The following is a 26,587-nucleotide window of genomic DNA, read 5'->3' on the forward strand; positions in this document are numbered from 1 at the left end:
GCTGACAATTTCATTAGGTCAGAAGGGGGAGGAAAAATGTGCTGCATATTTTTCCAGCTTTCCCCATGCCATCCATCACCTTCAGGTCACAGCTTGGGCTCACTGTGGAGTGGGTTGTGGCCACCTCCCCAAGAGGTCTTGCACTAGGGGCCCTTGCCAAGCACCCACAACTCTCCTGGTTCCTCAAAGTCCTCAGGAAGGAAGAGCCCTGCTGGTGATGCCAGTGGCTCGGGTACTGGTGAAACAGGTGAATGCCCACCTGGATGGAGCGGGTACTCAGCCAATACCAGAGGTGGGGGGGGTGCCAGAGAGGAAACCTCCTCCTGGCTGCTTTGGGCTTCCCAAGTCAGGTAGATCTTGAGGGTCCTTGGCGTGACTGGGTCTCCAGTGGCTTCCCCCAAACGTGTCTGGCCCCAGGCAGTGAGGTGAGGGTGCCCTCCCTTTCCGGGCTCTTCTAGGGTTAGAAAGCCCGCCCCTGAAACTTCTGCGTTCTTAGAGTAGCTTGAAGACTTGCTGCAGCCGAGACTGGTGGTGCTTATTTAAAATTCTAGTCTTGCTCCCGAGGGCTTTGGCCTCCATCTTCACCTTTAACAACCGAGGGCTGGCGGCGCGGTTCCTTCCCACTCCGCGCGGGAGTTTTGGGCACAAAGAACGCAGGGCCGCATCACCCCCGGGGGTCTGGATGTGTTTAAAGCGGACCCCGCCTGGAGGGGCGTTTTGGTAGTGGGCACGTGGGCGGTGGGAGCGGGGCGCGATGGCGTGAGGGAGGAGCCAGCCTGTGCATATTTTTCTGGAGGAATCAGACCCACTGTCTCCAGAGCGGCCCTTCCCCGAGTGCGGAACGCATTTTTCTTCGAGTCCTCTTTGGAAAGGGGATTAGAAGCGTGTTGCGGGCGGTGCGGGGCGACCAGGGTCTCGGCGCGTGTGAGCGGAGTACGGGAGCTCGCTGCCCGCTGCCCCGGGGACCCCGCCTCCGCGCCCTTGGGGACCCTTCCCGGGCGGGGGCGGCAGCGGCATTGGGCCCTGCCGGGGGTGCGCGGGCCGGCGTTTCCCCGCCTCCCACTGGGCCCGGCCCATCCAAGTCCCAGCTGCCAGCTCGGCCGTCGGGTCCCCGGGCGTGTGGTCGCCTCGACGGCTCCCCCTGCCGGAGCGCCCTGTCCCCACCCCGCACCCAGAGTCTCAGGACTAGTCCCCCCAACTTGTTCTCTGCTGTTAACTAGTCGCGCTGCCGGAACGATGGGATGGGGTTGCCACAGCAACCAGACTGGACGTCACAATCCGGGCATGTGTGCCGCCCCCCCCGTGTCCCCCCCCCCCGCCTTGCTGCCGTGCCGCCGGCGCTGCCGCCGCCACCTCGGTCGGCTGCGGGACTCAGGCTGCGGGGCGCGGTGGGCGGAGCAGCCCGGGCTTTGCGGGGAGCGGGGCGAAGGCGGCCGAGAGGAAGGGGGTCGAGACGGGGGGGTGGAGGTTTGGGGGGGTGGGGGGGGCAGGCGGCCGCCATCTTCTCGCCGAGGCCGCCTCGCCCGCCGCGCGCGCCCGTCCGGCAGCGCACGGGTTAAGGCTGGCACCGCGCCCGGCGGTAGGGGGGGCGCCCACCTCCCCTCCTCCCCGCGCCGGGCATGCGGGGCCCGCTGGGCACCGAGGAGGAGCTGCCGCGGCTGTTCGCGGACGAGATGGAGAACGAGGACGAGATGTCAGGTGAGCGGGAAGCCGGCTGCGCCCGGGGCGGGCGGCGGGGGTCGAGGCGACCGGCGGGGCCCCGGGGCCGGACCTCGCGGGCGGCGCTGGCGGCGCGCGGGAGGGGGTGCCGGGCTGCGTTCCCGCCTTGCTGGCGCCGCGCGGCCAAGGGCGCGGGGCTGGGTGAGCGGCGGGGCGCGGCGCGCGGGCCGCCAAGGGCGGGTGCGATGGGGACCACCCTGGCCGCGGCGCGGGCGGGGGACCGCGGGGGGCCTGCGCCGGGCGCCCGAAGCGGGGAGGGGCGCGGCGCCGCGGGGGTCAGCCCGCGTGCCCTTGAAGGGGGCGGGAATCGCGCTCGGCTGCTGGTGCCGCGCACTCGGCGCTCTCGCCCCGCGCCGCGCACCCCTGGCCTCGCGGGGACGGGCGGGGGCCCGCGGGACCAGATACCCGGACCCGGCCGATCTCGGCCCCAGGGTGGGCTGGGTGGGGCCCGGAACGGGCGGAGGACGGGACGTACTAGGGGACAGGGCGAGCGCCCTGGCTGGGGCGGCTTCCCTCCGGGCCCACGAAAGCTCCGGGCTGAGGCGCGCGGGCTCGGACTCCCGCTCCCCTTCCGCGGCCGCCGGGTGCCGTGACTGCCGCTCCCAAGCACTTTGCCCGGGCCGCCGGCGTCTTCCTGGCGCGCCCTAGCGCCGGCCGGCGCCTCCAGCCCGCGGTCGCCCGGCTAGTGGCGTTCCCAGCCCACCCTGCTTTGGCTCCGGGCCTGACTCGCAGGGCCACCGCCCCTGCCCTTGCCACCCCTCTCCAGAATTCAACAGAAAGAGGGCTTGTGGGTCAGGGGTAGCCTTGCGGCATCATTCTTTTCTTAACTGCTCACCGTTTGTTTGGGACGTTTCTCCTCCTGGCACAGCTGGGCAGGGCCTCACCCTGTCAACCAGCCTTCCTCCTTCCCTTCTGGGGGACTCTGTCACATCGCAGCTTCCCCACACCGAGTCATGGCCCCTGCTGGGCACCTGAGGGACTTGTGGGCGGTGCCGGAGCCCTCCCTGGCCCTGGAGTGGGCTGTCTGGCCCCAGGGGGGAGCATATGCCACAGATTGGCACCTGAACGCCTGTGTGCAGGAGGTGAGAAGGGGAGGACCCAGGGGCAGCAGCTCCTTGCTGCTCTGCCTCTCCTAGGGAGGGGCTTCCCACCAGGTGGCCATGCTCACTGGGGGGTCTCCTCCCCCCTCCCCACTTGTTTGCTTGCTTTAACAGGGTGACTGGGGCCTCACCCTGCCTTTCAGACAGTGCAGCCAAGAGCCTGCTGGGGTGAGGGGAGTGGGGGTGAGGTGGCCACACATGGGTGGAGTTGCTTGGACAATAGTTTACTGTTACATGCTGGGGGTCCAGAGAATTAGGCCCATTTCCCGGAAGGGAACACAGAGGCCTAGCACAGGCCCTGAAACCCATGGCTGTTTTCTGCTCAGGAAGCTGGCTCCTTGGTAAGCTGGTCACTGGCTTCCTCAGTGAGTGGTGCTCGGGGCGTGGCCCTTTGTGGCACTGATGGGGCCAGTGGACAGTTGAATGTGCGTGAACAGGCTTATTTCTGGGACTTCACCAAACCCCTGCTGGGGTCCCCTGTCCCCCTTTCCCACTCATTCTGGCTCTCCCGGGTTGTGTCAGGGCTCGGAGGGTGGGGAGGCGAGGAGGCCAGGCAAGGTGCCCCCAGACTGGCGGGCACCCAGCTCACTCCCCTTGGGCCTCGGTCCGGGTCACCTGCCCACCACCTTTTCTCCCTCCTGCTTGCGCCTGCCACTCCAGGGCAGGACGTGGGGGGGGGCTTGCCCCAGGGCCTCTAGGAAGGCCCCCAAAGTCCTGCAGAGCCGAGGCTGCAGCCTGTCCTTCAGCGAGGCCAGGGGCTCCCACCTCCAGAGCATGTCCTGAGCCTTCCCGAGCTGCCAGCTCCTCTCTGTGTCCCTGGTCCAAGCCACTGTCCCCTCCAGCTGGTCCCCTCTAGAGTCTCCTGACCAGTTCTCACCGACCACGCTCCGCTCAGCAGCCAGGGTCACCTTTGAAAACACAAATCGGACCCGGACCCCCACGGCTTGGGCTGACTGCAAAGTCCCTTTTCTATTCCACTCTCATCTCCAGCCCCACCTCCTTGTTCACACTCTGGCCTCCTTGATGCTTCTGGAACCCCCCAGGCTCCATCCTGCCCGGAGCATTGGCCGTGACCCCTTCCAGACCCAAGCTTTCCTCGGCTCACATCTGCCTCCTTCCTGCCGATTAGGTCTCAGCTCCTGGCTCCAGCGTAGCCCCCACCCCTGTCATTCTCAGGCCCATTTTAATGCTTTATTTTCTTGGCAGTACTTCCCTGGAATATTATCATCAGCTGACTTGTGTCCGTGGGCTCCCGCCTTGGGTGTGACTCCCGTGACCACCCACTGTGCCCGGCACCTGGCACTGTGGGCGCTAGAGAGAGGGTTGTGGTCTCAGTGTCTGAGGGCTGGGGGTCCCTGGGTCACCCTGGCCTTTGGACGTGATTACAGCCTCGGCCTAGGCCTCGTGTCTCTCCTGAAGCGCTGGCCGCCTGGCCCCCTACCCTCCACTGCGGCCTCTCTGCAGCCCTCCACCTGAGCTCGTGGCCGTGGCCCACAGGGATGTAGGGCCGGCAGGTCCCCCAGGTGGCAGCTTGTGGATGGGGGAGCCGGCGTGCTGGGAGCTGCCACACTAAGTTTTCCATCTGCCGCGGCGGACTCAGTGCTTGTCAGGCCTACTGCCTTCACTCTGCCCATCCACCACCCCCCTCAGCAGGGTTCTTGTTGCCACCCGGGCTTCGGTCGGGCAGCTCTCTGGCGTTGAGGCGGGTGGTTGAGCCTGCTTGAGGGGGTGGGGGGAGGTGCCTGCCTCTCGGGCTCAGGGACCCCAGCTGCCAGGTTCTCCTGGGCATTCAGAGGGCTAGTCCAAGAGAGGGCTCAAGGGTCAGGTGGCTCCGCCTCTGCGGCTTGTTTGTGGCCTGACCTTGGGCAAGCTACCCAGTCCCTCTGCCTCAGTCTCCCCACTTGTGGAATGGGCTGTGGTGCCAGCTACCTCATAGAGGGCTTATTATGAGGACTGATGAGGCGGTGCACGTGGAACAAGTAGGTCACAGTGCCCGGCACGTAATAGGTGCCCAATAAAGTGTGGCTTATAATTAGCACCATCCAAGGGGAGCAGTTGGCCTGCCTTCCCCAAGGAAATGCTTCTGAGACATGCACCCTCAGCCAATAAGCTGGGGGGCTGGGAGCCTGGGCCAGAGGGGCTGGAGCGAGGGAGGGAGGAGGGGGCCTCAGCATCCCAGGCCTTTTCCCTGCCTTGTAGGCCCAGCCCTTCCTCAATCCCACACGGAGGGGTGGGTTTCCTAGAGTTGGTGAGCCCATCTTCTCTCCAGGCCAGACAGTGTGACCACTCTGGCACTTGACTGGCCCAGGTCCCCCTAGCCCATCTAGGCTTCTGTGGGCCCAGGGAGCAGGAGGGAGAGAGAGCCATGATTCCTGAAGGTCTGTGCCTTCTTAGTTTGCTCCCCCCACGTTGGGGAAATGTGGGTTTGGGGCATCAGGAGGCCTGATCATATTTAATACTTTATGCTGAGAGGAGGGAGGTAAAGTGGTTAGCACACTTTGCCCAGTGGCTTGGCCTGTGGGATAGTCACCGCATTCTAAATTGATTTATCATTTCATCAGTTCATTCAATCACCCACCCACTTGTTAATCCACCCACCCATGTATCCACCCTCCCACCAGAACATCTACCCATCCAACCACAGAACCGACCAGGACACCCACCGTACACTGGCCAGCCATCCTACCCATTCATCATCCATCCAAACATCCACCCACCCACCCATCCACTTATTTAATCTGTCCAGTCCTTCCTTCCTTCCATCCATCCATCCATTGACCCATCATCCATCCATCCATCCACCCATCCATTTATTTATCTGTCCATCCATCCATCCACCCATCCATTTATTTATCTGTCCATCCATCCATCCTTCCTTCCTTTCATCCATCCATCCACCCATCCATTTATTTATCTGTCCAGTCCACCTTTCCTTCCTTCCTTCCTTCCTTCCTTCCTCCCTCCCTCCCTCCCTTCTTTCCTTTCTTCCTTCCATCCATCCATCTTAACCAGTCTCCATCCATCCATTTATTTATCTGTCCAGTCCATCCGTCCATCCATCGGTCCATTCATCTATCTGTCCATCCATCCATCATCCATTTGTCTATCCATCCATCCACTCACCCACCCAGCATAGATTTCTTGCATGTCTTCTCTGAGCGAGTATTGAACACAGTATGCGGTGTCTGACTTTCTGGGGTTTTTGCAGGTAAAACTTTTGAGACTTCCTGCCTTATCTCTTTGGCTTGTCCTTATTTCCCTCTTCCTGTTCTTATTCTCACTCACTCTTTCCCCACGTCTATCCCTTTGTCTGTCTGTCTCCAAGTCTGTCAGGCTGTCTTCCCCGAGTCCTTGCTTCTCTCTCTCTCTCTCTCTGTCTGTCTGGCTGTCCCTCTCTTTCCCTCTATTGTCCCCGTCCCCTCCCTCCTGGCCTCTCTTTCCTCCTTTTCCCCGTCAGTGCTCTGGGCCCCCAGCCTTCTCCATCCTCACTCTTTCTGGCCCCAGTCCCTTAGGGTAAAAGCCTCCCCTGTCCTCCGCCCCCCACCTGCCTGCCTGCCTGCCCGTGGTGCTCAGGACTGACGTTTTGTTTGATGAGATGCCAGTGAGGTGGTGTCTGGGTTTTGTTAAATGTCATAAATGAATTATTAATCCTCTCTTGGGCGGGAGTACTGCCCCCCCCAGCAATGTCAGTAGAGAGCTGTGGTGTGGGGGGCACTCCAAAGACTGATGGGAACGTTAGTCTTGGTGACCCCTCCTTGGCCAGCCCTAGGGTGGCCCTGAGAACCCCTGGCCCAGCAGTGCCCAAACGAGAGACCCCCCTCCCCCCGCCATCCACTCCTTCAGCCCCGGCCATCCTAACCCTCCTGAGGCCCTGGGACCCGCCTGCCACTGCCAAGCACTTAAACTGCATCTCACAGTTTCTAATTCATCACCCCGTGAGAAAGGCAGTCCTCAGCCCATTTATCTTTAAATTTTTATTTATTTATTTATTTATTTTTGGCCGCGTCGCTCAGCCTGCGGGATCTTAGTTGCCCGACCAGGGATCGAACCTGCGCCCTCAGCAGTGAAAGCATGGAGTCCTGACCACTGGACTGCCAGGGAATTCCCAATACTCGGCCCATTTTAAGAATGCGGAAGTGGGCTCAGTGGAGAAGGGATTGGGGGCCACCCCGCCAGGAAGGGGTGGTGGTTCGAAGCCTGCGCTCCCCTGTCCCTCCTCCTGGCCACCAGGTGGTCTTGTTTCCTGTTTGGGGGAACGGAAGGAGACCCTCTCCACAGGCTTCAGAGAGGATGGTGGACGTCGAGCTGGGTTCCCATCGCTGACAGATTTGCTCACCTTTCTGGACTCGGGTGATGGAGCTCTTGATCCGGCTCCTGGCTGCACCTCCCCAAATCCGTCAGCCACCCCGAATCAGACGACCTACCTCTTCCTTCCACAGTCATGAGTTTTCTTTCGCTCGGATCACCTTGTGTTTGCTAAGTTCCCTGTCCCCAGAGGACAGGGGCAGGGGGTGGGCAGAGCATGGGGACTTGCGGTGGACTAGCCCTGACCCTCCCACCCGAGGGACCACAGGTGATCTTTCAGACCAGGGGCCGGCCTGAGTCACCTCAGTGTCCCCTGGGCGTGTCTGAGCTTGGCACATGGGCTATGCTGTTTAAATGCTTGTGAAGTAAACATGGGGAAGGTCTGAATTCTGGGAGGGTCCTATACCTGGAGGGAGGGGCAGGCGCGGGACCACACCTGGTGGTGGGAGCCACCTGCCGGAGCTCCATCCTGGCTCTACCACCTGCTGGCTGTGAGAGTCAGAAGTGGGCAAGCGATGAGATCCTCGGAGCCTGTTTCCTTGTCTGCAAATGGGGGTGATACTGTCTCCCAGGGTTGCTGTGTGCAGTAGATGAATTCATATAAGTGAACATATGCTACCTGCTTCGAGCTTGGTGCAGGTGGTAGGTCCTTCCACTGTTATAAGGTGTTTTGCTAAGAAGGGTCCACCCCCCCTGCCTGGGCTGCAGCCTGCAGAGCAGCCTGGGGGTGCCGCAGGGCTAAGCCAGAGTGTGTGCGGGGAGCTGGTGAGGGGCTGGGGGAAAGCAGCAGAAGGTGCAGGTGCCTCTCTTTGCCGTCTCCCCCCTTGTCCCCCCCCCCCCCACCGTCTCATCTCTGAAGCAGTCTCCCCCGGCCCCGCCCCAGACCTGGGAGACAGATCAGGGCTAATGGGTCCTAATTATAGCCCATCTGGGGTCGATGGAGCCGCTCCTCCTCAGGACCCTCCCCCAGGGCGGGCGGGCTCCCACCTTACTGGTGGCTGGGTACCCTGAGGAGGCACAGGGCTGGGCTCTGGGAGGGGCCGATGGGCACTGGGAAGGACTGCTTGGCTGTGACTCTCCAGGTCTGGTTTTAGAAGAAGCTCAGGGCCGGTTGCAGAAGAGGGAGGAGGGGGCAGGGCTGAGTGGGAATCGTGGGGGTGTCGGGGAGCAGCGTCACAGGAGGTCAGCCCTGGGCGTCCTCAGGGCCACCAGAAGCCGTGCGGGGGAGGAGGACGGGGGGTGGGCAGGGTGGGGTCCCCGTGGTCGTGTGCCAGCTCCGGAACGTCCCTGGAGGAGGGATTTAACCAGACAGATGGCCCTGGGCCGTGAGGTCTTCTGGGAATGGAGGAGGGGTCTGTCCAAGGGCAGAGGGCCTGAGGACTTCTCCTCCGAGCCCTGTCCTGGGCGTGGGTTAGGGCTAGAGGTGCCCCTACCTCCTTCCCAGGCAGGGTGGGGCGCAGCCCACGGGAGATCCCAGGCTTCCTTCTAGAACCTCCCGCGGCCTCCTGTGCATCCACTGTCTGTGCTGCTGGCCGGTCAGTCTGTGACCGTGTGCTGGGCTGGCCTCCCCAGTCTGGGGACTGCCCTGAGGGGACAGGGGATGTGGGGAGGTGGCAGGAGGCGGGAGAGAGAGGCCCCCTCCCGATTGCATCAGCTGAGCCCGTTACATAACCGTGCTGGGCACGGCCAGGGTGCGGGGGCGGCTCTCCCAGGCGGTCTCTCTGTGGCTCCGGGGGAGGTGGAGGCCGGTGGGAGAGTGGGCAGGCGTGGACGGGCGTCACGTCGCCAGCTGCCTCCCCACCAACCATGTCACTGTCTCCCAGAGCCCTCCACTCCCGGATGACTCCGGGGGTCCCTATGAACGTTTCCAACTGGCCCCGAAATCCTTGCCTCTCCCATGCCAGGGCTCAGGGGACAGGACGGGGTCGGCTCCTGCTGCCCTCCCTGCCCGCCCCGGGGGCCGTAGCCCCGGCCAGGGCCACAGCAGCTGTGCGCTCCACGTGGTCCTGTCCTCAGCGCTGCCCCTGTCTGCCAGTCAGGACCGCTGAGCGGGCATGGCCGGCACTCAGGCCACCCTCGTGTCCCCTGCACGGCAGCTCCCTCACCTGCCTCGAGCTGGTCTCTCTCCATGTCTGTGTTTGCCTGGCAGGATGGGGAGGGGACTGAGACTTGGGCATGCCCTGTCCCCGTGGACTCCTGGGGGGGCCGTGCAAGGCAGGGCTGGCACTTGCTTCCTGGGGGGCAGGGCCACAGGCCGGGGGCCCTGGAGCAGAGGGGCGCTGAGACGGTGGTGCAGCCCCCGCCTTCCCTGGGTAGGGGGGTGGTACGTGTGGGAACTGGCCCTCCAGGGGTGAGGGGGAGGGGCATTCACTGGGCCACCAGCGTCACCAGCGCCCTCTAGCTGCACCCAGAGTGTGGTGATGGGCGCCTTCCCCCTCCCCGCTGGGGACTCTAGGCGGCAGGGCCCCAGGCCCTGGGGTGGACCCCTCTGGAGGATGGGCGGATGTTGGAGCGCCCAGGATGTGTCGGCGTCTCCAAGCATCTGTGGGTCTGACGCGTTCAACAGCCAGGATGTTTTACTCTTAAGAGTTTTAGACTTCCTGGGCGGGGTTGGGGGCCTATCATTTAAACCCGATTCAGTGAGGACGCTGCCCATTTCCCATATGAAAGTCTCCTGCGTGGCCCTGGGACTTTCTGCCCTCCTAAGGGTCTCCCAGGGTGGCAGCCCCACAGTGGGGTCCCGCTCGAGGCAGACCCCAGACCGAGCGAGACTCCCTGTCATGTCCCCCCACCCCCGTGGCGCTTCTCCCTGCCCTTCACTCCCGCGGCGCCCCCCCCCCCACCCCCGTGCACATGGGCAGTGAGGGGCGTGGGATGGGGGATAAGCCGCTGGTGTGGAGGCTGGCTGGCTTGTGGGCCCCTTTTGTGGACTCTTTGGAGGTTGCACCGGTGCCTTCTGGAAGCTTCCTTCATTCCAGGCAGACAGATGCATAGCTCTAGTCTGGGTGGTTTGTTCTTGCGGTGTCTTTTTGCTGCCGTTTGCCCCCAAGAGGGCCCTCCCGCTCTCCGCACCCCCAGCCCTGGGGCCCACGTCCGGTCCCAGGAACCCAGGGCTCGTGCCCTTTCTCACCCCTGACTTCCTGGGTGGGAGTTAGGCCCCAGCCACGGGCTCCCTTTGGGGGCAGCAAGAAGCATGTAGCCTGCAGCTTCTTCTAAGATGCCCACGTGACACACCTGCCTGCTCCCCCCAGCCTTTCCAATGCGTGAAGGAATGAGGATTCAGGAAAGGCGGGCAGCTTCTAGAAAACCCACCTCTCTGTGGACCGTCACATCGTCCCGAGCGCCCAGTGGAGTGTGTTTGGCATCCTGCCGTGTGTGTCCGGGTACCTGTGATGGGGAGTGGGCCTGGGCAGGTGCGGATGGGGACCAGGCAGGGGAGGCAGTGTGGTCCTCGAATCCCCATTAAGGGGAGCCCTGGCATCCTCCGTGCTGGTCTCTCCTCCAAGCTCCCGGGCACTTGCTCCAAGGCACCAAGTGGTCCTAGGGTGATGTGACCTGTACGTCCCTGTCATCCTGCACTCACAGGCTGTCTCCTGGCCACGCCGTGGCCCTCTGGAGGGCAGAGGTGGGCCTCGACCCCTCCCTGGGCCAGCTGGAGATGGCTTTGTGACTCCGTGGGGCTGCTTTCTCCCTGGGGCGCCATGTCCACAAGGCCTCTTACTTGGTCATTTGTTGTTTTTTTTTATTTTTAAAATCTATTTTATTTTATTTATTTATTTTTGGCTGCGTTGGGTCTTCGTTGCTGTGGCACGGGCTTTTCTCTAGTTGTGGTGAGCGGGGGCTACTCTTCGTCGCGGTGCGCGGGCTTCTCATCTAGGTGACTTCTCTTGTTGCGGAGCATGGGCTCTAGGCACACAGGCTCAGTAGTTGTGGCTCGCGGGCTCTAGAGCGCAGGCTCAGTAGTTGTGGCGCACGGGCTTAGTTGCTCCGCGGCGTGTGAGATCTTCCCAGACCAAGGCTCGAACCCGTGCCCCCTGCATTGGTAGGTGGATTCTTAACCACTGCGCCACCAGGGAAGCCCTGGTCATTTGTTTTTGCTTCAGTTTCCCAAGCACTGTCACAGCAGGGTAGGTGGTTATTGTTCCATTTTACAGGTTGAGAGGAGGAGAGGCCCAGAGAGGTGGGGTGATGTGACACAGCCCAAGGGGCTGGGGTTCCACTTGGCAGGTCTGGGGGTGGCTTTGAGGGGTTGGGGCAGGGGAACTAGGCGGAGAAGGTGGGGAGGGGTGGGGATGGGCTGGGGAGGGCAGGGTGGCCGTCACCCGGCACAGTTGGGTGGCAGAGGAACTGACTGTCCCAGCGGGCCCTGCCTCTCACTCTGTGTCCCTGGGGGTCGCCCTGAAGGAAGCAGCAGAGTAACCCCCTCCCACTTCTGATTCTTCCAGAAGAAGAAGATGGTGGCCTTGAAGGCTTCGATGACTTTTTCCCCGAGGAGCCCGTGAGCCTTCCCAAGAAGAAGAAGTCCAAGAAGCTCAAGGAGAACAGGTGCAAAGGGAAGAGGAAGAAGAAAGAGGTGAGTGGAGTCGGGGCTGTGCTGGGGTCTCAGCTGCTCCTCCTGGGCCTGCAGAGAAAGACCTGGGCTCCCAGGACCATCTGGTGGAGGGCTGCCTCCAGAGAAATGAGCCTGAGTGAGAAACACCAAAACCAGTGTCCCCACGGACACCTGCCCCGAGATGTATCTCAAGTGTCCTGTCCGTTTTTGGCCGCATAGCGCGGCTTGCGGGATCTTAGTTCCCTGACCAGGGATTGAACCCTGGCCACGGCAGTGAGAGTATGGAGTCCTAACCACTGGACAACCAGGGAATTCCCAAGTGTACTTTTTTATTTTTGGCTGCGTTGGCTCTTCCTTGCTGCGTGTGTGCTTTCTCTAGTTGCGGCGAGCGGGGGCTACTCTTTGTTGTGGTGCGTGGGCTTCTCACTGCGGTGGCTTCTCCTGTTGCAGAGCACAGGCTCTAGGCGCGCGGGCTTCAGTAGTTGTGGCTCGCGGGCTCTAGAGCGCAGGCTCAGTAGTTGTGGCGCACGGGCTTAGTTGCTCCGCAGCGTGTGGGATCTTCCTGGACCAGGGCTCGAAGCCGTGTCCCCTGCATTGGCAGGCGGATTCTTAACCACTGCGCCACCAGGGAAGTCCCTACTGTCTTCTTAAACAGGGTGTTCTGGGGTGTTTATTCTGGGCCGTGACAGCATGGGGTCCCCGGCGCTCCCACCCCTTCACTGAAGGGCCCTTACTCCCGCTTGCATCTGTGTCCGCTGCCTCTGTGCTCTTGGTGGTGCCTTCTGCTACCCCCTACGTATCTGCTTCCCAGCAGCCGTCTGTCCCTCTAGTTTGCTGCTTCCAACCTGTTGTGAGTTGGAATCCTGGTGAACAAGATACAAATGGGAGAAGAGTAAGGAGACCCCGGTGAGGGATGGGTCTCCTATGAGTAACTCGTGTGAGCATTTCTAGAATGCCCCACACGGACTCACTTCATCCTCAACATCAACCTTGGGAGTCAGGGGCAGGGATGATTATCACCGCCCGACAGAGGGAGAAACCGGGGCTGCCTTGTAGCTTAAAGCCCTCGGCACTTGGAGGGGATGGTCATACGGCAACGTGGGGACTCCCGTCTCCCACCTCATGAGAGCTGCCACCTCTCCTCGGCGTCACTCGATCCTCCTGGTGGCTTTATGGGGAGGGGCTGGTGTGCACCTTGCTTTACAGATGAGGCTCAGAGATGAACTTGCCAGGGTCACAGCAACACAGCCCCCTGCCCCCCAGCCTGGTCCTCCCCTGGCCCGCCTGCTCCGAGGGGAAGCGCTGTTGGTCCTCTGGCTTTCTCTCCTCCCCTGCCCAGAGGAGACCCACCTGGCCTGGCCTCACAGGGGAGGCGGTGGGGGAGGTGTTATCGCCCTCGGTGGCCCCGGGACAGAGTAGCAGTGTGTGCGGGGGCCCTGCTGGGATGTTCTGACGTGGCCTCAAAGGCCACTGTGGGCCTCTGGCTTGTCCCCTGCAAGGCTTTGTGCGGAGGGGGCCGTGGTATGACTTAACTCTGGAGGGTCCCCAAACAGGCTGCGGGGGCGGGAGGGAGGAGACTCCTGAGGACAAAGGGCTCAGGATGGTGGGCAGGCGATGGGCGGTGGACTTTCTTCCCCACGTCTCCCCAGGCCACTGCCCACACCTGTCTGAGCCTTGCTTCTGTGTCTGTAGTAAGGGGAGCCTCGCCTGTGCACACCGCCCTGCTTGTTTGGGGGCAAATCAGATATGGGCCAACAGGGCGTCTTCACGTGAGAGGTGCCACGGGGAAGGCCAGTGGCCCTTGGGGGCATCCAGGGTGTCAGCCTGCAAGCGTCTGGAGGGCAGGGCCGGCCCTGGGCGGTGCCCCGGGTCCCCATAGTGGTCAGCTCCAGGCTGGCCTGCCTGGAGCTCAGGGACTGGGGCAGGGAGGTGTCAGCCCCACCTCCTCCAGCTGGAACCACGCAGCTACGTCCGGCCTGTGTTCCCTGGTGAGCTTGGGGTCAGCATTTCTCACCAGGTCCGCCCCCTGTTCGGCTCTCCTGGCTCCCGGGAAGGGCCTCCTTAGGACAGCTGCCCTGTCCAGGCTCCTGGCCAAAGCTGCCCCGGAGCCTCTCCCTGCCCGCTTGCGGCCACACCCGGCTGTTCCTCTCCTCTGGCGCGCATAGACGACCCTTTCTCCCCGCAGAGGGACCCTGAGCCTCCTCCGAGCCCAGCACTGCCCCTGTCCGATGCCACCCTCCATCTCTGCTGCCCCTCAGCTTTGTCCTCACTGCCTGGGCTCCTGGCATCCTTCCAGGATTGACAGGTCTATCCCCTCCTGGGACACCCCACCCCTAACCCTGCGGCTGGTACGTGGGCTGCACGTGGGAAGGTTTGTGAGCTGCAGCTTTCTGTCTCCATTACCCAGGAGGGGCAGTGGAGGCAGGAGAGGGGAAGGGGGGACCCATGCCTGGAGGCTCCCCCCACACCCCCGAGGGAGGTGCTGTGGACCAGGTCCCCCTGCTGTGGGGAGGGGGCTCCGAATGCCCTGCTGCAGCTCCCCCCAGCCCCTCCTGCACCCTGGCCCGCAGGTCTGTCTTTGTTGGGGGCAGAGGTTAGATGGCTCAGGGCTGGCGGGGCCCTGGGGTGCAGGGGCTGACTTCCCGGTTGAAGCTCTGAAATCTTGCTCTGTTGCGGCCACTGCTGTCAGCCCTCAGACCCGATGCTCTGGGGCTGCGGGGTGGAGGTAGATCCTAGGGTCCTGGGGCATCCCGCACAAGCACCTTCTCCCCAGCTCCTCAGCGATTTCTCTCCTTCTCCCGAAGCTTCTTTCTTGGGAACTGGGAGGGAGGCTAGGCCAAGGCGGGCAGTTCCACCTGGTCCTTGGTCTGCCCAGTTCCCAAATGCCGATGAAGGACCATCAGGGCTGCCACGGGTTGCCCCGCCTCCCCCCCTCCCAGCCCCAGGCTGGGCTGGGCTTTCTCTTGCCCTGCCGGCTACAGGGTGCAGCAAGACCCTCCCCTCTGCCCTGCTTACGAAGGAGGCAGGAGGTGGGCAGTGTCTGGACAGCAGGGAGGCGGGGGGAGTTTGGCCAGGGGAGGTGGGGGCCAGTGGTCTCCGAGGCCAGGGGGGCTGGTGCTTGCCTCCCACATGCCTGATCACCCCGCTCACCCAGGTCTCCTGTCTCCTTCCTCTGGCCCTACGGGACACGGGGTTTGGTTCTCGTCTCTGAGCCCGTCTCTCACTGCTGTGGCTTGAGCATGGCCTCTGTGCTGTATCCATCTCTTGCTACCTCTTCCTGGGTCTCCCTTGCCCTCCTTCTCACTCCTCTGCATTTCTTCTCCGCCCACCTCTTCTTCCTCCCCCCCTCCCTTCCTCTCTCCTCCTCTCCTCCATTCCACTCTCCCTCCCCTCACCTCCTCTCCCTCTCTCCTTCCTCTCTCTACTGAGATGCAATTCTTGGATCTCAAAGGACATGGAGGCCAGGGTAGACTGGAGGGCCCCGCAGATGACCGGGCAGTGCCAGCCAGGCCCCCAAGGTGGCCCTCGGGCCACTGCTGCCCCCTCCCCAGCATTGCTGAGAGCCTGGCTTGGCAGCTGTCAGATGTCAACAGTCTGAGCATGCTACAGCCAGAGAGCAAGATCCTGGCCGCCATGTGCACACTGCCCGCCCGCCCGCCTGCAGACCCCGGTCCTCAGGACGTGGGGAGGGGAGTGTCACCCCTTTTCTCCTTTTCATCTCCAACCAGGTGGCCCCAACACAAGGCTCTGGGTGGAGGGAGCAGAGGGCCCCCGGTGGTGGAACCCACGTAGCAGCAGGTTTTTTGGGGGTGGGGTGGAGGGACAGGCAGCAAGTCGTGAATTCTGATTTACATAAAATAACCGGGGCTTCGGCCGGAACCTGAGCATATGTAGATGAAGCTCCTTGTCAGACCCAGCGCAGGAGGGAGAAATGATTTCAACCTGTGCTGCAGCGGTTACCATAGCAACCAATTATTCAGTGCTAAATTATAACTGTTTATAACACTCGTGAATGGGAAGGCTCATATTTCATTCTTTCTTTTTCCCTCTCAGTCTTGAAGGACCCCAAATTGAGAATGACCAACTCTCTGAGTCCTTCCTTTTGAGTTTAAATGCCTGCCTTTTAGAGAGGTGTGGTGTGTGCTGAGAGCTGGGCGTAGAGGGAAGGGAGAGAGAGATGGGAGGCCTGGATCGAAAGACATCTGCAGAGCTGGGGGAGGAAGGGTGGGCATAGACTGCCCACTCGGGGTCCCCAGGGCCTTCACGGGTGGCATGCCGTGCCTTCAGTGGGCCTGGGGCTCAGGGCAGAGACCCCTCCTCCCTACCCCCAGTTCCTCGCACACCCAGCCCGGGCGTAGGATTTAAGGCAGCTTTGCAGATGGATTCTGTTGGGACTCCAAGTTCACTTAGATTCTTCTACCATCCAGGGCATCCGCTATAGTCATGCCTGGGGCTGCTGCAGCCCAGAGGACAGCATCAGGGTCACAGCCCCGACTGGTCCTGATGTTCAGAGCCCACAGTGTGGCTCGGGGCTCAGGTTGGTTCAGGGCTTTATTAGGGCATTTTTGCTCTGTGCCTGTGTCTCCTCCCTGAATGTGGCTTGGCACTACCGAATGGTTAGTCTACTCCTGGTTCTTGATCATTCCTCCCCTTCTTGCCACTGGCTGACCTGCATCCCTCCGGGTCCTGCTGATGGGTCACTCCTCTTCGAGTTGTTTTCAGAACCACTCGCTGCCCTTCCGCTTGCCCCTTTCTCTGCAAGGGAAGAGTTTGGAAAAACAAAACACAGGAAAAAGGAGGCCCTGGTCTAGATGTGTCTAGATGTGCCCTGGTCTAGATGTGTCTGGATACAGAGAGACGCTGTGGATACAGACTGATTGTACCATCGGGAAACCCGTCTCCAAAGACCTGTCCTGCACCCCGCCCTCCACCAGCCTCCCAGGTGGGCAGGGGGGCTTGGACGAGATCGGGGTGCAGGCGGGGGAAGAAGGCAGGGCAGAGAGGGGATCAGGGAATGGGCGGGGAGTCTGAGTCTTCTCAGGGCAGGGAGAGGTCTGCTCCTTCCCTGAAACGAGGGGCTGCCATCATTGTCACCCCCGGTGGGCCACTGGGGCGCTGACTGTCCTGCTGTAGCTCCGGCTCATTCCTCGAGAAGGAACTTTGCCCTCCTGCTCCCCCACTTAGCCTCGGAGTGGCTGCTGGGCTAACACTCCTGGCAGTGCACAGCTTGGGGCCTTCTGCCAGACCTGCTCCCCCGCCCCGCCCACTGTGCACACATCCACAGGGCGTCCGCTGGAGGTGCCTCCCCTGCCTCCCTGCCTCCCTCCCTTCCTCCCTCCCTCCCGCTCCCTCTGGGCCCTGCGTTCAGAGCTGTGCTGGCCACTCCCCGCCTCTCCTGCACTTGGGATGTGGCGTGCAGGAGGATGTGTCCCCCTCAGGTGCGGCCACAATAGCCCCTTCTGTTGGCGTCCTGTTGCCCGTCTGCACTGTAATTGTTGCCCAGCTGCAGGCACTGTCCGTGCACTTGGCTTTAGTCCAGCCCCGATTTGCAGAAACGAGGGGGGATGAGGCTCGTTGTGTCCTCCGGTTTGTGGTCCTGGCTGCATCTTCAGCTTCCGAGCAGAGTTGGGGGCATCATGGGTACTTGGGCCTCTCCTACTTCAAAATGCTTAAGGCCTTCTCTCTCACATGATCTCCTTTGTTCCTCTTACCGCCCTGTATGGCATCCCCATTTCACAGATGAGGAGGCTGAGGTCAGGATGCTGCAGTGATTTGCCCAATTCCTGACTAGCAAGGGTCAGAGCTCCGAGACAGTCTCTGTCCTGCAGCCTCCCCGGGGAGCCCCCGGACCCACCGTGGGTCCTCCTGTCTCTTCCCTGGTCTGGTTCGTGGGGTCCCCAGGGCAGCTGAGGGCCAGCCCCATGCCCCTCCCTCGGCGGGCCCCACAGCCTCTGTCCACGGTGCTGAAGCTTGTGGCGGTTTCCTCCTCCCATCCTTACCTGTGCGGGGGTGTGGCTGGGATTGAGCCTGTCTCTCAGGTCTATCGAAGGGTACTCTTTCCAAGCTGGCCAAACTACATCCTCGGGGGAAATGGACATCCCTGTCTGACCCCTGCCTCCCCAGAGGACCGAGGCAGGGCTGGGAGCTGTGGCCATGAGCCCTGGGAACGGGATCGCGTGCAAGGCTGTCCTGCCCTGGGCGGGCTCTGGCAGCAGCCAGGACCGGCGCGCTGCCCCTGGAGCCCGGTGTGGCCGACCGAGTCAGTATTCCGGGAAACACGTGGGTTCCGGAAAGGCCCAGAGGCCCTGCTGCCTGCCAGCCACCAGCCAGCACACTGACTCAGCAGCTTAATGGGCATAAAAGGTTTGGGAGCCGGGAGCCGGCGGTAGGGAGAGAGTGAGCTGAGCGGCAGGAGAGTCAGGAAGTGCAGGGACCCCAGGGTGGGTCCTTTCCCAGCTGTATCTCAGCAAGAGCCTCCCTCCTGGGAAAAGACTCTCCACTCCACAGTGCGGCTGGAAAGGGCAGAGCGGGCTGGGGGCCTCCCAAGACAGATCCACGGCCCTTGCTGCCCTCCTTCTTCTCTGCCCTTCTTCCATCTGCTCCCTCCCCTCCCCCCTTCCTTCCTCTCCCTCCTCCCCTCCTTCCTCCTCCCTCTCCACCTCCTCTTTTCCTCCCTCCCTCATTGCTCTTTCCGGAACTCACATCCTTCATTTCTCCAGTTCTTTCTTCATCTCTTCCGTGCCTCTCTTTGCTCACGTTGAAGACAGTAAACCGCCAGCATGAAGATGCCAAGTGTCATCTTCATTGGCGCATCCGTGCCTGGCCTCTCCTGCAGACCCAGGCCGGGAGGGGCCTAATCAGCCTGCTTGCCTCTTGAAAAGCCCCAAATACACAGCCTTCTCAGCTTTCTCGCAGGGGCAGTGCCTTTCTGAAGGGGATGCTCTGTCTGTAAACACCCTTATCTCCATATAAATGGGCCATTTTCTGCCTGTACGAGGGAAACTAAATCAAGGAAACCAAGCTTAAGAGCTGCCTAAATTACTTTGTCTCATATTGAGATGAAGCAGCCAGGGTGCGGGCGGCGGGGAAGGTGGGCTTGTGCCTTAGCAGCGTCCGGAGAGCGCACAGGCGGATGAAACTGGGATGTGCGCCCTGTGTTAATCATAGGTTTCACTTGACACACAGACTCCATAGGATGCAAAGATACACGGAGAGGTGAGGAGCTGGGAGCCGGGGCGGAAGTTGGGGGCTCTTCTCCCGTGTGGACAGCATTTTGGTTTTTGGCTCTGGGCGTCACCTCCTCTCTACGAGCGCCTGGGTCCAAGTGCCATCGCTGACACAGTTACAGTCCCAAAGTCCATAGAAACCTGAAACAGGGCCGTCCAAGCGGGCTGTGCTGAGCTTGCCTGGTGGGGGCGCGTGTCTTCACCCGAGGCCTCGACTCACCTGCACAGCACCATTTGTCACCAACCAGTCATTGGGGACAAGACCCTTACCCCGTGCTGGCTCAGGGCAGCCCCTCTGCCTGGGACTCTGCATTTTTCTTTGGGCCCCTGTTGTCCTCACCGTCGACCTTTCTCTTCCAGGGGAGCAATGATGAGCTGCCGGAAGATGAAGAGGATCTGGAAGAGAAGTCAGACAGTGAGGGCAGTGACTACTCCCCAAATAAAAAGAAGAAGAAAAAACTCAAGGACAAGAAGGAGAAAAAAGCCAAGCGAAAAAAGAAAGATGACGACGAGGACGACAACGATGACGGATGCCTCAAGGTAACCCTGAGGCCGGGCTGGGGGACACCTGCTTGGGCGGGCTGAGCCTCCTGCTGTCAGCTCCCTGCCTTCTGACCCGGGAGCCCCTGTGGGAAGAGGGCCAGAGCATCCTTTCCCACGAAGGGCCGTCAGGGCGGATGGGTCTGTGGGTGTGAGTGCACGCGCGTGAAGGTTGGACACAACTTGGTGAGAAAGACTGTAGCCACAAGTCTCGGAGACACATTAGAAGTAACAGTGGATGACATTTAGGAGTTTGGGGAAGAAGTCGTGCGGCCTCTTGCTGATGTACTGTCCGCTGTCTTGCCCAACTTGAGCGGTCAGCTGCTTCTGAGGAGAGCGATGGTCTGAACTCAAGTTTGGTGTCAGGAAACTCTTGGTCGGAGCAGTCTGGGAAAATAAAACAAATGGAGCTTTTGCTAGGAAGAAGTGGCTGGACAGCTCCACTTATGGTGGAAGGGGGCCTTAGCACGTGTTCTGAAATTCATCCCACGTGGGCACCCAGGAGAGTGTCCCAGGGAGTGAGAGTCAGGGAAGCTATAGCGATGGGCCTGCAGCTCTCCCCTGGGAAAAGCCTCTTCCCGGTGAATGTGGGGCATGATGTGGCCCCTGGAATGTCAAGGCCGCTCCTTGCGGGGGCTCCACGGGGGTGGGGGGAGGGGCCGAGGGGCTCTGGGTCTCTGGGTCCTGGGTCTCTGGGTCGGGCAGCGGCAGATGACAGATGACAGCACCTCACCCGGGAACCTCCTGTTGCCTTCGATCTTTGACGAGGCTCAGTTTGGGCTGGCCGTGGATTTGAAGATAAGTGCTCCGTAAATGTTAGTACAGTGGCTGCTGGGTGAGGCAGAGGTGGTGACTATCAACGACTGAAGTTGGGAAGTGCCGGCGGTGTCCCGACACCCAGAGGGAGCTCATTAGTTGGCAGGTGTGTTATGAGTCACCTGTGACTGATGACGGCTGAGAAGCTGACAGATTTGGAAGATGAACTTACAGGAGTGATTCAGGGTCGTCCTGTAATAATGTCATCGCTCACTTGCTGCTCTGCTTCGTGGTGGGAACCTCCAGGACTGGCTGTGTGTCAGGAGCAGGTTGGCCGAGGGAGGGGGTCCCACGTGGGAGCACCTCTGAACTGCCACAGAGAACAGGAGGCCGGGAAGCGGGTCCCTTGGGGCCGAGGGAGGCCGTGTGTTCTGCCCGGGTGGCCTTCCCTTGCTGGAGCAGACAGCCCAACTCTGAGGGGCTTAGGCGGTAAAAGGGGTCTGTTGGATCAGCAGCCCTAAGAGTTGAGAGGCAAGGGGGCTTCCAGCTAGGGGGACCCAGTGGTGTCATCCAAGGCCCTGTTTCTTTGCCTTTGGAGGGTCAGCTTTGGGTTCAGGCCAGGCACCCTCATGGCTGGGAATGTGTGTAGCAGGAGTGCAGGGCTTCGTGGACACCCCCTGCCCCATCCAGCAGGAGGGAAAGCTGGCTTGTGTCCTAGCTGTCCACACAGGAGAACCAGAGGTGCCCCTGCCTGGACCGGTTGAGTCACATGCCCACCTGGATCAGTGACTGTGGCCTGGGATGGCATGTGCTGATTGGTGGAATGGATCAGTGGGTGGGGCTGGCGCAGCTCAGGGCTGCCTGGAGCAAATGGGAAATTGGGGTGAGGGCCCTGTTCCAAGTACCTGTGCTAACTCCCTCCCTCCCGTGAGGCAGGCGCTGTTATCCCCATTTTACAGATGGGGAAACTGAGGCATAGAGAGGTGAAGTAGCTTGTCACTCTCACTGCTAGTATGTGGCAGAGCCAGGACTGGAGCCTGCATCTGTCCAGCAGGTTCCAATCTCATAGCCAGCACCACCGCCCACCCCTCCCTTCCCAGCCATCCAGGGTCTGCTTTTGTGACCTGACGCCTGGGCTGGCTGTCTGTGTGCCCTTGGGAACTCGCGCACCTCCCTGGGCTTCAGTGCCCCATCTGGAGAGTGAAGCAGGAGCCGAGGGACCCTCTCTGGGCTCTGCCCCAAGCTGGGCCACTGCCCTGACCAGGGCACACCTTCTGGTCCCAGAACCCGCAGTGGTCTGTCCTTTCACGAGGTCCAAGTGTGACTGTACTAGGTGATTTCCTGGGGCGGACAGAGTGAGTCCTGTTATTATTCCTGCCCTGGCTTCCCTCCAAACCCCCACATTAACCCCCCAGGCGTGTGGCCCACACCCCATCATGAGCTGGCATCTGGGCCATTCCCACTGATCAAGGGGCTGGCGGCCTGAGATGCTGTAGGATGTTTTCAGTAGTGGGTGAGAACTGCTTTTGTTAAGTTGCTGACATAATCCCCCTGCTTTTCCGAGGCACCCTGGGTGGGGCCCTGGTGGGGGGTGCAGGGTAGAAGGACCCCCACCTCTCATTCCACCTCCGGCCCGTGTGTCTGTAGGAACCCAAGTCCTCGGGGCAGCTCATGGCCGAGTGGGGCCTGGACGACGTGGATTACCTGTTCTCGGAGGCCGACTATCACACGCTGACCAACTACAAGGCCTTCAGCCAGTTCCTCAGGTGGGCCTCGGGGCCACCATGGCTGGGCATCCACGGAGACTGCCCTCGAGGCCTGCCTCCCCTGGGGGCACCAAGTGGGGCGGCCAGAGGGACAGGGCCCCGGGCTCCTGGGGTGGGCTGCCAGGCTGACCTTGACCCTGGGCAGAGCTGGCAGGAGGGGCAGGACCCTCTTCATCTCAACAGGTGGTCCTGCTTTCCCTCGCTGGTCCTACCCCCAGGGATGGCGACCCCAGTCATTCCCAGGGGTCTAAAGCCCCCGTGGCCACACTCAGCTCTAAAAGAAATGGGACTGGCCCCCCCAGGGTCCTGCTGCTGTAGGCCCCTGCCTCCGGCCCCTCGGGTCTTACAGGGTCTGAAAACCCAATTAGATGATCACCCGCCACGTAAACAGGGAATCAGGAGCCTTGGGGGTGGACCGCTGTCTCTGTCTTGGTCCTCTTCCCTGCCCTCCTTTCTGCCCGGTTTTCCCAGTTTGCTGCATATCCCAGGTGTGGGACCTGGGAGAAGAAGGGTGGGCCCTGCGGGGGGTCACATGGGGGTCTCATCCCCTCCATGGGGCTGTCCTCACCCTCCTGCCTCTCCCTCCACGCAGGCCACTCATCGCCAAGAAGAACCCGAAGATCCCCATGTCCAAAATGATGACCGTCCTGGGCGCCAAGTGGCGGGAGTTCAGCGCCAACAACCCCTTTAAGGGCAGCTCGGCGGCGGCAGCCGCAGCGGCAGTGGCCGCGGCCGTGGAGACAGTCACCATCGCGCCTCCGCTGGCCATCAGCCCCCAGCAGGCACCCCAGCCTGTGCCCGTCCGCAAGGCCAAGACCAAGGAGGGCAAGGGTAAGGCTGCACCCAGTCCTGCTGGCAGAGGGCCCCCAGGCCCTACAGTCTGGGACAGCTGGGCCGGTCTCTATCAAGGACCCAGTGCCTTGGTTGACCTTGGACCCACCCACCCTTCCTCAGCTGTGTTGTGGCATCTGTCCTGCCTCTCTCTTGGGGCTGGTGGTGAAGTGGAGGAGGTGGTGGGCTCAGAGCTTTGGGAGTTTTCCCAGGCGTGGAGGAGGGGACAGAGGTGTGGCCCATGCTGCTGGGAGTTAGGGGGCTCCTGGGTTTGAGGCTGCACCATTCCCAGGGGGAAGGGGTCCCAAGGTGACCCGTGGATCGCTCTCTTCTGAGCACCCGGCCCTCGGGGGAATGGATGTACATGGGCGTGGACGGGGCCGCTTTCCCAGGGAGCCCAGGAAGGAGGTCCAGATACAAAATCAGACTCTGTGGTGGTGTCTGGGTGGGGAGAATAGGAACAGCAGAGGCTCTCTGCAACTTGAAGTTCTAGGGGAGGGACCTTTCTTCCCCAGATGGAGGACTTATGGCCTCACTGGGAGTAGGGACATTGATCTCCCCGGGGCTCTGAGTGATGGTGTCGCCTGCAGCTCATCTTCCTGGGTGCCCTGACCTGGTTTTTTTTTTTTTTGGCTGCGTTGGGTCTTCGTTGCTGCGTGCGGGCTTTCTCTCGTTGCGGCGAGCGGGGGCTACTCTTCGTTGCGGTGTGCGGGCTTCTCGTTGCAGTGGCTTCTCTTGTTGTGGAGCACGGGCTCTAGGTGCGCGGGCTTCAGTTGTTGTGGCACGCGGGCTCAGTAGTTGTGGCGCGTGGGCTCTAGAGCGCAGGCTCAGTAGTTGTGGCGCACAGCTTTAGTGGCTCCGTGGCACGTGGGATCTTCCTGGACCAGGGATCGAACCCGTGTCCCCTGCATTGGCAGGCGGATTCTTAACCACTGCGCCACCAAGGAAGTCCCCTGACCTGGATTTTGATGGGGGGGGCAGAGTGGACACTGGGGACCCCTTGTTTCCGCCCTAAGGAGCTTTGGTTTCTGGGATGATGCCTCCCTTTACCAGGTCCCACAGGGGCCCCGGTGGGTGAGTGACGCGGGCTTTAGAGACTGCTCCCGCTCAACTCCCTCGCTGTCTGCCCAGCCAGCCTTCTTTCTCATTTCCTCTCGGGCTCCAGCTGCTGAGCTATCGATTCCCTGAGCTGCCTAGTCAGAGCCTGAAAAATTGAAATAGATTTTCCGTGGCGCCACTGAGGTTACAGCTGGGCTCCCAGACCCAGCTCGGTGTGTGTGATGTGGGTGGCGGAGGGCCTGGGGCGAGGCCACCTGCCTTCAGGCCCCCACTTTCCCTGCTCGGCCTGGTGGGAGAGGCTGCTGGGGGGTCATTACTCCCCAGGTGACTAATTGTCCTGTGACCAGTTCCATAAAAACAGCCTCACCCCTGCTGGCCACCTGGGAGCCAGCATTTCCTGGGGATGATTGGCAGAGGTGGGGGCGGTCTTGAGTGGTGCCGGTGTGGGGTATGGCAGGCAACCCGGAGGCTGGCTGCTGGGGAAAGGGCTTCCTGCCCTAGCACATCCCTCCAGGGCCTAGGTACGGTCTGCAGGAGGGTGGGTGTGCCCTAAGTGGCCCTGGGGGCTGGGGGCTCCACTGGGGACAGCTCCTTTCGGGGAGAGGGCTGGGACAGGGCTGTTCTCAAGATGGCAGTGCAGCGGCCCGAGCGGGGACTGGGCCGGCTTATTCTCTGGCTTCCCCTTCTGCTGTGCAACTTTAGCGAGGACGTCCCCTTTCTGAGCCTCAGTCTTCTCACCTGAGAAGGGGCAACGGCAGAAACCATCCTTTCCTTAAAGCGGGTTCTCATGAGGCCGAGTGAAAGCACGGCGGCGAGTGAGTGAGCCGTGGCGGGCGCTGGTTATTCCACCCGTGCTTTTCAGGGCCTGGAGTGAGGAAGAAGATCAAAGGCTCCAAGGATGTGAAGAAAAAGGGCAAAGGGAGAAAGGTGGCCGGGCTCAAGTTCCGCTTCGGAGGGGTTGGCAGCAAGAGGAAGAAAGGCTCCTCGGTGAGTGTGAGTGTGTGTGCGTGTGCGTGTGTGTGTGTGTGTGTGTGTGTAACATACAAAGGCTGGGTGACGTGGAAAGCAGGGCTATCAGTTTATTCTCCTGAACCAGGCAGGGGGCAGGTCTTGTACACACCATCCCCCTGCCCCCGCCCCAGACTCTCCCATTCTACATTCAGGCCTGCTGGGCCTGTTTCTCCACCTGACTGGTGAGGGGCTCAGCCTGGATCCTTCCAAGGGCCCCTGTAGCTTGGACTCTGGGTGGGTAGCTCTCCTGCCCACCTTGCTGAGCTGGGGGCTCAGTCCCGGCTCCTTCCGCCCCAGCTGCCTCTCCAGCTGGGCAGCAGGCGGGAGAGTCCTGGGGGGCGCCTGGACGCCCAGATGTGCTGGGAGGGCAGGCCCCAGGAAGGTGGCATGTAGGCAGGATAGGGCTGGGCTGGAGCCCTTCCAGGGCCAGCTCTGTCACCAGGTTTGGAATGACCCTAAGTCCGTGTCTGAGCCTTTGAGCCCTCTTTCTCCGGGGGTGGAGGCATTCACCCCACTCCTGCCCCTACAGGGCACCTGTTTCCCTTACCTGACCCAGCCCTGCAGAGGGGCAGAGATGGAAGCCATCTCTTTGTGCCTTCGTAGGGGCAAGTGAAAGGTCTCAAGTTTAGCTGCTGTGGAGGGGAGCACGGGGCAGCAGGCATGGTCCAGCCCGGAGCTGGTGGTCCAGCTCAGCTTAGCTTTTGAGCACATACTAATGTGCTAGGTCCTCTGCTCCACCACGGTGGGTCCTGCTCTGGAGCTACTCACAGTCTGGAAGGGTTTGGGCATGTGCACTGGGAGAGAGCCAATGACAGGCAGATGGGACACGTCGGACCTGGCACAAGGCTGTGCAACAGGTCTCATTAGGGAGAGATCTGGGAAGGCTCCTTGGGGGAGGTGTCCTTAGGGCTTCCCCTTGAGGGATGTGTAGGAGTTTGGCAGGGTGGAGGGCAGGGCCTGGGAGAGTTCTGGAGGTGGAGAGTGTGGGGAGGGTCTGAGGGCTGGAGAGCAGGGCTTGGGGAGGGTGGAAGGCCATCAGGCTGGACCGGTGGGCTGAGGGTTTTCTAGCTGGGTGGAGGGACGAGATGAGCCAGAGATAGACGGCACTGTGCCTCTGGAGCCTCCACTGTGCCCTGCCCCACCCCCGCCCCAGGCCTGCGAAGCCTGGAGATGAGCCCCCAGGGCTGGCTCTGGGCTCACAGGGCCCTCCCCTGCACCCACAGAGCGAGGAGGAGGAGCGGGAGGAGTCGGACTTCGACAGCGCCAGCATCCACAGCTCCTCCGTGCGCTCTGAGTGTTCTGCCCTGCTGGGGAGGAAGAGCAAGAGGAGGCGCCAGAAGAAGAGAAGTAAGACTCCTGTCTGCAGGGTTCCCGTGGCCACCACGGTGGATGTGGGCGTGCAGAGCCCCCTCGGGGAGCGGAGAAGGGCACCCTCAGGCCTCGGCAGGCAGCTTCCCTGTGCTTCCTCAGCCACCCTGGCCTCTGTGGTTAGGAGAGGGGCTCCTGTCCAAGTGAGTCTGCATACGTTAGGGACCCGTGATGTGAGCCACCCCAGGGCATTTGCACTGGCAGAGGGGGGCACAGGAGATGGAGTTGCTTCTTAACCTCATCCACCCTCTACCCATGTATCCCCTCACCCCCATTCCCCTACCCATCCTCGTTCCCTCTCTCCATCCTCGTTCCCTCTCTCCATCCTCGTTCCCTCCCTCCCTTGCCTTTATT

General features: G+C 61.6%; 1 protein-coding gene across 3 annotated transcripts in view; it reads left to right on the plus strand.

The window, feature by feature from the left end:
* The first annotated feature begins 1,486 nt into the window (after window positions 1–1,486).
* Window positions 1,487–26,587, plus strand: part of CHD5 (chromodomain helicase DNA binding protein 5) — a 65,551-nt gene continuing 40,450 nt past the window's right edge. For 2 of the 3 annotated variants that reach the window (XM_082398662.1, XM_082398663.1), the window contains exons 1-7: window positions 1,487–1,698; window positions 11,570–11,697; window positions 19,263–19,442; window positions 21,846–21,964; window positions 22,557–22,795; window positions 24,717–24,841; window positions 26,089–26,212. In XM_082398662.1, coding sequence (XP_082254788.1) covers window positions 1,620–1,698; window positions 11,570–11,697; window positions 19,263–19,442; window positions 21,846–21,964; window positions 22,557–22,795; window positions 24,717–24,841; window positions 26,089–26,212 — 994 coding nt within the window. In that variant the 5' untranslated portion in view covers window positions 1,487–1,619. Of the gene's footprint in view, window positions 1,699–11,569; window positions 11,698–18,027; window positions 18,892–19,262; window positions 19,443–21,845; window positions 21,965–22,556; window positions 22,796–24,716; window positions 24,842–26,088; window positions 26,213–26,587 lie in introns of those variants that run through there. The other variant, XM_082398664.1, reaches the window with a different exon arrangement.

The sequence above is a fragment of the Balaenoptera borealis genome, assembly GCF_965194805.1.
Source record: "Balaenoptera borealis genome assembly, chromosome: 1".
Classification (NCBI taxonomy): domain Eukaryota; kingdom Metazoa; phylum Chordata; class Mammalia; order Artiodactyla; family Balaenopteridae; genus Balaenoptera; species Balaenoptera borealis.